The sequence below is a fragment of the Xiphophorus hellerii genome, chromosome 16, assembly GCF_003331165.1.
Source record: "Xiphophorus hellerii strain 12219 chromosome 16, Xiphophorus_hellerii-4.1, whole genome shotgun sequence".
Classification (NCBI taxonomy): domain Eukaryota; kingdom Metazoa; phylum Chordata; class Actinopteri; order Cyprinodontiformes; family Poeciliidae; genus Xiphophorus; species Xiphophorus hellerii.
The window spans coordinates 11,011,593-11,024,164 of record NC_045687.1 but is presented as its reverse complement, the minus strand read 5'-3'; the positions used below and the strand labels follow the sequence as shown (position 1 = coordinate 11,024,164).

The following is a 12,572-nucleotide window of genomic DNA, read 5'->3' as shown; positions in this document are numbered from 1 at the left end:
TGGGGCTGATTTTTAGATATTGAAATTTCAAAATTGATAAAAAAATAAATAAAAAATGAAAAAGCATAATATTCTGAGATGTACAGATGGCAAAGTCAGTTTTGGATGAGTTTTCTCATGACTTATGTCTTCAAAATTCAATTTGCCTGCAACCTATATAAGAGTTAGAGACAGATGTGCTCTGCAAATAATTTATCTCCACTTCTGATTTGTTTTTTATCAAACCATATAGAAGCACAGGATTTTATAAATGTTTTGAGTGAAAATGTCTCAGCAAAAAGTGCAAAAAGCTACAAAATATCCATATTAGCTTGTATTGCTAATAGTAAGTAGCTTGGTCACTGAGCAGTAAATCTCACTGTTTTTCTGACATGCAATAGCAACTTGTTAAGATAGATCTTGTGCAATTCCCAGATGAAAGCTCAAGAAAGAAGCCAACAGCACTTAATTCTGATCCTGCGTTTTCTGCTTCAGTTTGTAAGTGGCAGTGGCAATGCTGGTAGAAGTTTGTTCTGTAACCGATTAGTTGCGCAGTCACCCTGTCCTAACTCACCTGCCTCCAGCAAATATTGAACAAATAACTATTATTCAAGACTTTACACAAATAACATTATATTTTTTGAGGGACTAAAGAACCAGCATGGTTCCAAAGAACAATAGCCAGTTGAATCCCCTTGTTGAAAATGTTCGTGTACTGCCAAAAAGGTCGTGAAGGGTAGATACAAGTTTCTGTCTAGCTGCCCAAAGGGGCTTCTCCAATCTCTGAGAATTAATGACTGCTGCTTTTGAAGGTGAATTCAGCAGAAGTACAGTTGACAGATTGGACCCAAGCATGGAGACAGCTGTCAGGTGTAAGATACATTACAACAATAGAATGACAGGGACAGGCTAATTCTAACAGACAGATGTAGATATTCCACCACAGAAGAAGTCTTCTAAGCTGATGGACATATGCTAATGTTGGTACCAGCTACAGCTGGACCAGCTGTAGAGGACAACATGTCTGCTTCCACCTCTGTTGCACCAGGTTATTTTTTAAAGCCAAACAGTTCCTGGGCTTGCCTTGTTGTGGAACGTGTGTATGAATGCATGTCAGCTTATGAGGGAATACACTTACAGGCCACAGAGTTAAAACAGATTTCCTAGCAACAGACAGCCTTGCTGATGCCTCAACACCTGAAGAATGTGGAATATCAAGTGTACAATTAAAAGAAAGGTTTCACACAGAGCTTGGACCTATATTAACAGCACCAGCAAAAAGCGTGGTGAGGGGTCCAAAACAACAGATGGGCAGATGGGATTACCAGACAGTATGAAAAGAGCTTTTTTTCAAAGACCCATCACTAAACCTTCACTCTAAAGAACTGTAAACAACATTTCAGTCAGGACACAGGCCATCCTTGTCTGGTCACTTGAATATATATTTGAGTATATGCTTTTGTGCACAGTTAAATGTGTTTTTTTTAGACTTGTTAAGAACTATGTAATTAGTTGACTTTCTGTGGGTTGTAAAAAAAAAAACTGTAGAATACACCCACCTTCAGATCTTGCAAGCCTACAAATGAAACTCTTTCAGCATTGGTAGTGTTAAATAATTTCAGAGATTGCACCATATGGATAGAAATGTGTCCTCCCAGAGCTGCTAAGTCCCTTGGGTTGAATCAATTCTGCAAAGTGGGTCTTTAATGGCTCAGCAAACCCCTACCAGTCTGTTCCCATGGCACACCACGGTCAGGATTATTTACTGTTTGTGTAAGGGAATAGGAATGCTGGCCTGGGGATGGAGAAAAATCTCTAATGGTTTGGCCAGTTTAACTCGTGAGGGCTGGGGTCGTGTTAAGGTTCAGGGGTGTTTTGAGGGAAAGCTCTTGTAGCACTGTAATCCAAGTACAAATCAAAGATCTCAAAAGACAAAAGACCATTGTGGAAAGTCTATTGGCACAAATCTGGCTGCTAACAGAGAGCTGTCCTTTCTTTAGCATTTTGTACATTTTTTTTCTCCTTCAAAATTAAAGGATACAAGAAGTGCATAGTGCAACTCATTATAAGGCCTGGTCACAGTGTATGAGAACAAAGATAATCTAGCTTTCATGAAAAACATGAAGACAGGTAGATGAAGTACAGGTACATGAAGAGAGAATGCTAGTGCTGTCTTGGCTGAGTGCCCAAACCTGCAGAGAAGCACAGAAAAAAATGAATGAAGGAAAAGAAAGGACTCACTGGCAAGGGCCTTCTCATAGTTCTTCCCCATGGCAACAAAGTTCCGTAAGCAGGGGTTGAACTGCTCCATGATGGTCTGAAAGAAAAAAAAAAAACAAACAAAAAAAACACCACATTGTTGGAGGATGAAAGCCTCACTTATCACTACAACAGGGTCAAGAGCACAGAGGACGTTTGCCTTTCTCTACTCTGTTTCTTTCACTAGCCTCCTTCCTTCAAATCCACAAAAATCAGCTTTGCAAAGAATAAAAGCATTTAAACCACAAAAAGTTGGATGTTTACAGGCTGCATATTAAAAAGCAATTTCCAATTTGAAAGTATGCTATGGTTTCAAAAACTGTCAAATCTTCAAACATTTCAAATAACTTTTTTTCAGGATTTAAAATTTCTTTTAAAAACAAAGAATTGGGATTTCTCAAGTTTAACATAGTATCAAGTAAGACTCTCCTCATCCAACTACAGCTGCATGCTGTCAGGCAAATGTGCTTTTAATGGGTGAGGATAATCTTCCTAACAACTATGTACTTAAGAGTGGGTGAGGGGAATCATCCTGATATACTTTCAAAAAAATTGGACATTTGTTACTCGAAAATATTTGTCCCAGCTTAGATACCAGAGGGTGCCACCCATCATTCACTAAAGTATTGCTGATGAAATGCCTGAAGAAGATTCTGTTCAAAACATCACTTCCCCATAGCTCTTATTATTATTTACAAGTATATAAAATAAGGAAATTTGTTCACTAACCAGTTACCTTCTTTTGCTGAGTTTCAATGTAGGTTTTTGCTAGGGTCTGACACCATTGTGTAAAATTATTAAAATAAGCAATTAAAAAACACAAAACAAATTCACCAGATTACAGTCTAATGCTTCTTCTGTGTTCTGGCTGACAGACATTTTGGGTTGGTACTTAAAACATAAACCAATGGTTTTAAATTTAATCTTCATGTACTCCGTTTTTGTCTTTGCGACTCCTTAAATTGTTTAAACTCCATAAAAAGTATGAAACATGTCCTTCCTCAGTGCATCAGACCAACTGGTTTTCAACCTTAAGTTTAGAACCATAGACACATAAAATCATTGGCATGAGAACTTAAAATGGCTGATAATGGTCATGCAATTTAAAAGCCAACACATCTTTATCAGTTCTACATGAAATCAAAACCTATAGGTAAATATATTGTAATTTTATTTTACAACTGTAACATAGCTGTGTTACTTTAACAACAGTGATAATAATGCTTATATAAGACTTTTGAAAATATAAATGAAACGCAATTTAAAATCACAATGCATGTTTGTGGTTATATGTCAGAGCATTATTCCATTCCATGCCTATTCACAAGGACATACAAGCTGTGCTAGAGTCTGAGAGTCAAGTGTACAGGGCTCTGTAATGGTATCCACACCCTTTGTCATTTTTCTATTCTTGAACTCTCAACTATGAAATTAAAATGCAACTGCAAAGAAAAAAAGTACAGCACTTTAAATTGGGTGTCATGTAGCATATTGTGTTGTTTTGGTGAAGCAGGATCAACATATTTTTCTGAGGTGTTTAATGTGTTGACTCATCAGCGTTTCTTGATGTGATTGCAATTAGCAATAAATAAAACCTATTTAAAGTAGGAGTGGTACACTGCATCGCTGCAGATAAACTGAACTGCAAAAGAAGTCACTCTTAATTCCTGAGAAAGCAGAATACCTGACTCTCACCGCAATAGTTTCCTGTGCTCACATCTACCTCTCCTCTCCTTCCTTCTCCTGTGCTCCTCCAGGACTTCTTCCAATTAGTTGGTCCCTAGTCAAACACTCAAGAATAACCCGAGGACAGAAAGACAACCACAATAGTGCTGCAGCAGTAACAGCACCAACACAAATCATCAATACTGTGGGAGAAAGCTTAATCATCTACTTCTTGCCTGAATCCACACAATGGCAAAAAGAATATGCAATGTGCCATCATTGACAACCTGAAACAACCCCACAAGCTCATCCTCCTTCCTTAGTTAGCTTCAGCACTTTGTTGGTTCCTTTGTTTTTCCTGTCTGTTGTTTTTAATGAGAGACAATAGTCTGATCAAACCACATGTTTCTGTGTATGCCCACTGTACTGCAAAGAGCTGCAGTTCAGGTGACCTGAGTGCTGCATAATCCACCTACAAAATAAATATCAATGACTCACACTTAAACAACTCAAAATTTTTCATTAACAGTAAACTGCCAACAGTAACTTCTATTATGCAAGACCCGATTGTGCTCAAATTGAAAGTCTGCACAACACAAGTAGATTAAACTGGTTCACAGAAAGGGGAAGACAATGACCAAAAGAGGCAAAGAAATGAATAAGTAGTAACTGAAACTGAAATAAAAAATGGACTGGAAGGATAATCAAGTAACCATGTTACCTTCAGTTACAAAAATATATTTTAATGTAACAATTTGATACCTTGAAATTGATCTCTGTCTCTTTAAGAAGCTCCTGTTCTTAAAGACACTTTGCCTTCATCTTAACAGTGCTTCTCATTATGTCGTTTACAACCTTTCTAAGTGGCGTTTGACTGAATCGCAATATGTAAGATAACCTCAGCAGACTCACAGTTCCACCAACTGTTAGCTAATTGCTGCTGCCACTTGTCTGGTAGAGCTGAGTGGGGAAGACGTGGGGGAAGGGTGCTTTGTGAGACCAAAGCTCGGCTGGAGACTTAATTTTCTCCAAAAGTGAAAAACAAACAGCTCTGAGATGTGCTACGAGACAAACTATCAGCAATCCACATCATATTAGAAAGTAAACTTAGCTAATGCAAAAGTTTGCCTAGCATTTCAGCAAATGGCTCTGAATGAAAACATATTTTGGTATTGTCAATATGCTGATTTATTTAAAGCGGTAGCTTTACATATCAATAAGACATGCTTAGAAACCAAAAGTTCTTCTGCGGAAACTGCTGAGGGAGCAAAACATCTGTAACTGTCAAGAAAACTGGCAAACATAAACTTGAGCATTTAGAACGTCATTGGGCGTCACGTGAGTTTAATGTTGATGATCCTGATTGGGACATCCTTAACAGGAAAACCAACATTTTTTCTGTAAAGGCAGTGCCCCAATTAGAACATTATTGACTGTTTCTGCACTAAATGAATATTTTACTGTTTCATGTCATGTTTTTTCTGCTTTGTTTTGGGTGGTTTTGATATTGTGAGTTTGCTTTAAGTGGCCTGATTGCATTTGAGCATCTGTGGTTCAAAGTCTAAAGCGCTTAGACTTAATAAAACCTGAACTGGATAACTGTATACTAAGAAACAAAAGCCATTTATTACCTGTGCAGCTTTCACTAGGTTTGTGAAACCAGGGCAGTTTTTGACAGTCCTTAAAGGGGATAAGTACTAGAGTCCTTGGAGATCAAACTTGAACAAATTACAGATTTTCTAAAACAAAATTTGCAAAAACAAATCTGCAAAAATGTAAGCACACACAAAAACACTTGATGAATGCAATACAAAAACAGACTTTTAAAAGGTGGTGTACTTCAATTTAAAAAATGGAAAAAAAAACACCTTCAGGACTCCACATACATCCCCATTTTTTATCACTATATCAATATGTGCAATATTAATATTCCATTGAACTGTCTTAACTCCGACACCATTTATGTAAGTACTATGCATCCAGGCTCTCTATGCCAGTAAAATATGAAAAAGGTTTGAGGATAGAACTAGGATAATCTGTCAAAATCTGAAATACAACCCATTTTTTATTTTTAGTAGTTGTTTGATTAAACACAGACATTAAAACAATGTGTTTCAGATGGAAGTAATGAGTTCATGGTTTTGCTGAGTAGTTTAAGAAATTCCTGTCTGGAATCTACTTTTCAAACAAAAGCATAACATTGAGACAGTAAAGTTGTTATTTATTTATTGCGTCATTGCAGGATTTGCATGTTTTCGTATTGTGCAGGCACACTTACACTGTTGATCACAAAATATTAGCAGATGAAGTCAAGTCATCTTGATCACATGGTCAAATCTATGAAAACAACTTGCATTTGAACAACATACCTCACTCATCTTTTGGGGATTTATGTATCATATCCTGAAACAATCGGAGAACTCCAACTCAATTGTTAAATGTGCTTGTATAAAGTAAAGTAAAACTGATCACAAAAATAAAAAGGTATCCCTCAAAAAACTTGATAGGATTTTTTTTTTTTCTTTTTCCAAACAAACTCAATGAGTAGGAAGAGACAAACAGCTCATGTGCAACACAAATGCACACTTACTTAAGCACCTACATTAATACAAAAACTATATAATAGAATGATGTTTTAAATGGGTGGGAGGATTATATAAAAACGCAAGTCCCAGTGAGCTATCATTACAGCACTCTCTCCCACTAAAGAGGTTAAAGGTAACTGACACAAGCCTAGCTGCTTTTCTTGTACAAACTGCAAACAGGCTTCCTGATCCACAACCAGGGAACAAAAAAGCACTAATAAATGCAACTAGAGGACAAACCTAATCATACAATTACACGATGGCTCACAGATAAAAAGTATTATATAAGAGACAAAATTACGATGCGTTTTCACATGCCATGCAGTAGAGAAAGGACAAGGAGGCAATCAGTCTTCATTTCCTGTCATTGTTGCTAAATTTGTCATCCCAGTTCTCCTGTACTACATTGTTACCCTAATTGTAGAAGCTAATTGGGAAAATGGGGCCAGAAGACACATGAGGTTGTATGACATGGTGGAAAGAGGAAAGGAAGTGGGAAACATTAAGAAATAATGTGGAATATATCCACTTCCACATCCTTTTGCATCATCTGTCAGTTTAAAAAGAAAAGAAAAAAAAGAATAATTATGGCTGAAATGTGGTTTCCATCATTCCCGAGGATGAAATTCACTTATTAGAACTAAGGTCAAAAATTAAAGCAGACAATTGAAAGAGGGCAAAGAAATGTGTTCTGCAAAATTAATCAAATGATTGTCTCAGTGCTGAGACATAAAAAAAAAAAGAAAAAGACATTTCAACTAGAAAGGCTGTTGATACATGAAAACGTTAGGCATAAAGCAATTTTACCCTCACATTCAAACTAAATTAAATTGTAAGAAGCAGCTGAAACAAGGTCAAAACATCTTAAGTCAACGACAGAGTCAGTCTATGGAGGAGTTATTCCTCCCTGCTCAGTCTTTCTGCTCTCCCCTCTCCCACATTTACACCTTCGCACACACACACAAATATAATGACATGCTAAGGGGGCAATATGAAAGTAACATCAGCTGATTAAAATCAGGCGCACTCACACATTCAAATAAGCCAAGATCCCATCATCTGTTCAGTTGCGCCCTTCCCTCGCTCCTTTTTTTTTTTTTTGGAACCGCAACCCTGCCTGGAGGGCCTGAAAAACCCCCTGATCAGGTGAAGAAAACACTCCTGACTAATGTATTTCTCAGACTGCAGAGACCTGTCATGCGGTGAAAGGTAGAAAAGGCAGCTGAGGCTAATGAGATAATTTACAGAGAATGTAAAGAAAGACAATGACATGTAGATTCACAAACATACTGATCATTTTTAGCGATAAAAAAAGAAATGTAAGATTAGAATATGCCTTAAAAGGAAGAGCTGCATTTCCAAGTGACCTAGTCAGTCTCCTTGGCAAAGTGCACTGAGATCAGACATGTCAGAACTGCTGTGTCTTACCATTTGGCAAGACAGTTTGAGGGAAAACCTTGTGTTGCCTGAGCAACTGAATCCAGGAGTAAACACCTCCAATAAAACAACCAAATAACGACAATTATGATTATGGAGTCTACCAAAATCTATAGGGTGATATACAGTTATAAACAAGTATTTAGATACAAAATAAGAGGATTGATTTACATTACAGCAACCTAAACTTTTACTGTCTCAGGTCTGTTAGGGTTAACTAAGTTATCTTAATTTTCTAAATATCAGAACAATGAGAAATTTGTTTTTTTTCCTTTTTTACTTTCGTCAGGGTCAAAATTGTGCATAGATTAATTAGATTACTAAGCCCTTAAACAATTTGGGAAACCTTAGATGATGTCACAGATTTGTAAGCTTGTGATAGGTGAATACACAACATTGCAGGTTTCCAGAAACTTGTTGAGAAGCCTACAGGAAAATACTATACTTGTTTGTGATAACTCAAACAGCTTAAAAATGTAATCCTACCAAAATCTAAGAAAATGCAGGTACATTTTGTACTTAAACAAGTTATATAGATAGGCTTGACAGATAATGAGGAAAAGAACAATTAAAGGGTAGGTTTAAGATCAAATTATTTATTAAAAAACAATAGCAACCCAACTTAAGTGTGCCTAATAAATACTTTAGAGAACTAAAATATTTGATACAATTATTACAACCTCAGGAAAGCCGGACAGGCATTTAAAATCTTGCAAAAAGATTCCTCAAGTGAAAGGGAAGGGGAAAATGTAAATATTTTCAAAATGACCACGAAAATCAAAAAAACCAAAAAGAATTCATGATTATAATGTCTGAAAATCATTCTCTTTGAACCCACAGAGTGCAAGTAACAATGTGGTAATTTAGTCTTGAATAATCTAATTCTCTCAGATATCTGAAGAGGATATGAACTAATTGTTGCATGACACTGTGATTGGATTAAACAGGCTTTAGTGTCCTTCAGGAGGCAGGATGGCTGACTTGAAACTGATAAGTGTGTGGTGGAAAAGGGGAGCAGAGTGATGACCAGATGATGACCAGCAACATCTGGAAAGTCCATCACAGAAACTATTTAGAAAACAAAAGGCATATTCAAAGACAGGAAGCAGGTGATCAGACAGAACATTTATCTGCCACAAGTGAAGTTCAGCTGATCAGATGAATCACAACAAACCACACAGAAGCACACAGTGAATTAAGACTCCCTTGCTGATTGGTATCAAGTTTAAACATGTTGTTTACAACCAGAATGGGGTACATATTGATATTTTTTCCCAGCTTCCTTGGAGCTTGGAATTCTTTCACAATTTAGGTAATCGATTTCCTAATAATCCAGCTACTTCTATCAAGAAAAGGACAACAATATGAAATGCCAAATGAACATTTCCACTTATTTCAGTATGCACAAACATCTAGCTTGGATATCTTTTGCAGGCAAGTTATTTAGTAACTTAGAAATGTACTGACTGGTTAAAATATAGTTAATATTCATGCTATTTTAACAACAAGCTGCCCTGAAGAAAAGCAGACAATATGTATAGAGTATATTTGGACTTTGCTAGAGGCTTCTCTATGCCAAACTTTATAGTTATTTATTTATATCTCTTTCTTCACCCAAGGGAATTAATTTGGTGCTACGGCCGATACCAGCTGATCACAAATAGTTTTCCCCTCGCTGTCACAACTGATAACGCCAGACTTGTTGCCATATTGGAAAGATGGATCACAGTTTGGAATGGCTGCATTCCTTATTAAATTTAGCCTGAGAAAGGATAATTTAATTTCAGGACCAGCTCAAAAATAGACAAGATCCTGCTCTGAGTTTTTCCTTTATATACGAGCAGATCGTTGAGGCAGCCAATCCAAGATTTACAGGAAGGTTTCAGGTATGTATTGGAATTTTCAGTCAATTATTAACAAGAGAGGGTAGAAGGAATGTGGTGAACAATATGTCTGTTTTCCGAATGGTTTTAGGTACTTGCATTTATCCTGACCTAAAGCACACACAAAGTTTGCAGTTTTTTCACACCAAAGTGGACTATGCACTGTTTGATCTGAAAGCAAACATCATGTGAATACTTGCTTCTTCAACAAATTCCATCAAAGGACCACATTTTAACACTGTGAACAGAAAGAAGACATCCCTTCAGAATCACATGCTTTTTCTTTTGTTGTGGAAAACTACAGAATCTTTCATTGTGTGACAAATTAGTCATGTCAAACTCAGACAGGCACACATAAGGCAGACCAAAGACCTTTAGATGTTTAAAGGGGGAAATCTTTAGTCGTATTACCATACACCTACTGTATATCTGTGCACATCAAGAAATGACAAAATGTCACATTCATATCAGTAACTCACTGAGTTTTACTGCGTGGAATATTCATTACACTCAATAAAACATTTGAACCATGTTTCTGATCACTTTATTATGATCTATAGAATTCAACTTCTCAGGAAATTTGATTGAAAGATGAAACCAATTTTAAATATATATGTAAAAATTGGATGTTATGGCCAACAAAATCTTGTGAAAGACTGCTGACTTGACAGTTGTCCATCAGACACACAGTAAGCATAAACCACTAAAGGTCATTGCCGTGACCAGGCATGTTCATGAAAAGTTGAGTGTAATAGTAGAAGTTGCACAAGAAAAATGGATAACTTCAGTATTGAGAGGATTGTGAAACAAAATCATGTCAATAGACTGGTGGATGTTCATAAGTTGTCTATTGTGGTTGTTATCTGGGCTTCAAGAATCATCAAATTCATATGTGTCCCAAATTCATTCCTCCTTTCCTTGTATTAAGCAACTCCTGAGCCAGAGATAAAAAACAAGAGTGGCAAATAGTTATGCAGCCGTGCCCAACTTGTTGCTCCACTTCATCAGCTGGCTGAAATAAGTCTTCCACTCTTCCCTAGTTTACTGAAAAAGACAGATTGTAAATCTGTACAGCAGGGTTATGAAAAACACAAATGATCATGGTGTTGTAACTAAAGGAAGGGCACAGCACTCTTACAGCTTCAACTTCCTTCATAAGAACACAGAAATGTGTTCTTTCACTCAAGATGACCAGGAAGAGGAGAGACTTCTTTTAGGCCAGGACAATTCGTAGTCCTGGCCTAAGAACTTTTGGGAATGTAGTAACCATCTAAACTTCAAATTTCAGACCAATCACAAAGTTTTCACCAGTCACCACACCACGAAACAATTTTTCCCAGATTATGATGTTTCAAGAACAAATTGCAAGCTCTCCCAAACCTAGGTTTCGGGAACCAAATTATTTTTATTCCTGTTGCCCCAAGAGCAAGGTCAAGTTTCTGTTCTTACAGAGTATTTATTGAGTGGCCTTTGAGGAAACAGTTTTTTAAACCACAGTTGGCAAGTTACAAATGGCATGACTTGTCAATAGTTGCAAATGGCTGTTAAGCAGCTAGTTACCACACATTACACTAAGCATACAATTAATCTGTATTTTGTTTAATTTTTAACTAAATGTAATTAGTTATATACAAATAGTCATATGTACAGTACAGACCAAAAGTTTGGACACACCTTCTAATTCAATGGGCTTTCTTTATTTTCATGACTATTTATAAGGCAAGAAATCCCACTTATTAACCTGACAGGGCTCACCTATGAAGTGAAAACCATTTCAGGTGACTACCTCTTGAAGCTCATCAAGAAAATGCAGAGTGTGTGCAAAGTAGTAATCACAGCAAAAGGTTGCTACTTTGAAGAAACTAGAATATAAGGGGTATTTTCAGTTGTTTTACACTTTTTTGTTTAGTGCATATTTCCACATGTGTTATTCATAGTTTTGATGCCTTCAGTGTGAATCTATAATGTCAATAGTCATGAAAATAAAGGAAACTCATTGAATTAAAAGTTGTGTCCAAACTTTTGGTCTGTACTGTATATGTAAAATATACATATGTTACCTTACTAACAATGTGCCAAAAATGGTATAATGGGAATGTTCACTTGAAAACTATGACTTGAATTAATTTATTTAAATTTTTTTATTATTACAAACAGATTTATAATCTTAGCTGTTGTGGTTAGAAGAAATCACTTCATGCTGTTTGTTCATTTTTGTTTAGGTACTGTAACACCATGAATCAGTGATATTTTTGTAGGGTTTTGTAATATGGTGAGCATCTCATACCAGCCCATGACTAGTATTTATAAATTAATAGTTTACTAATGCTGTTTGCACAAAAGAAGATTTATAAATATTGCTACTTTATACTTCCAGATCTTTCAGAAATTACACTACTTGTTCCAATTTGAACATAAATAGAATTAAGATACTGCTTTCACATCAGTTAAGTCTGGCATGACTCTGTGCAATAAAAGAACAAAGAAAACCCCAATGTTGCAAAACAAAGAAGAATCTATATCAAAATAAGTTTTGAATAATTTCTTAAAAACATCCAATCTTCTCCAGCAAATTAATTAGCACCTTACACACTAGTTTTTAAACTGTAGAAATGCAGTCTATGCAATCATCTATGTTACCTCATGACCAGGAAGAATATGCTGATTTATCATTTTTGACTCTCTTTGGTTTATTTTCACTGGAGATGGGTAGCTCTATCTATAAACCGCTCCTAGTGTGCAATAGATCAGTAGTCATGATTTC

The 12,572-nt window shown here is 36.2% G+C and overlaps 1 protein-coding gene across 5 annotated transcripts in view; it reads right to left on the bottom strand.

Annotated features, from left to right (window-relative positions):
- LOC116735617 (brain-specific angiogenesis inhibitor 1-associated protein 2-like) overlaps positions 1 to 12,572 on the bottom strand; it is a 54,508-nt gene that overhangs the window by 35,467 nt on the left and 6,469 nt on the right. For 4 of the 5 annotated variants that reach the window (XM_032587616.1, XM_032587619.1, XM_032587617.1 and 1 more), the window contains exon 2: positions 2,221 to 2,296. The exons of the other annotated variant lie outside the window; for it this stretch is intronic. In XM_032587616.1, coding sequence (XP_032443507.1) covers positions 2,221 to 2,296 — 76 coding nt within the window. The remainder of the gene's footprint in view (positions 1 to 2,220; positions 2,297 to 12,572) is intronic. 5 annotated transcript variants of the gene reach the window in all.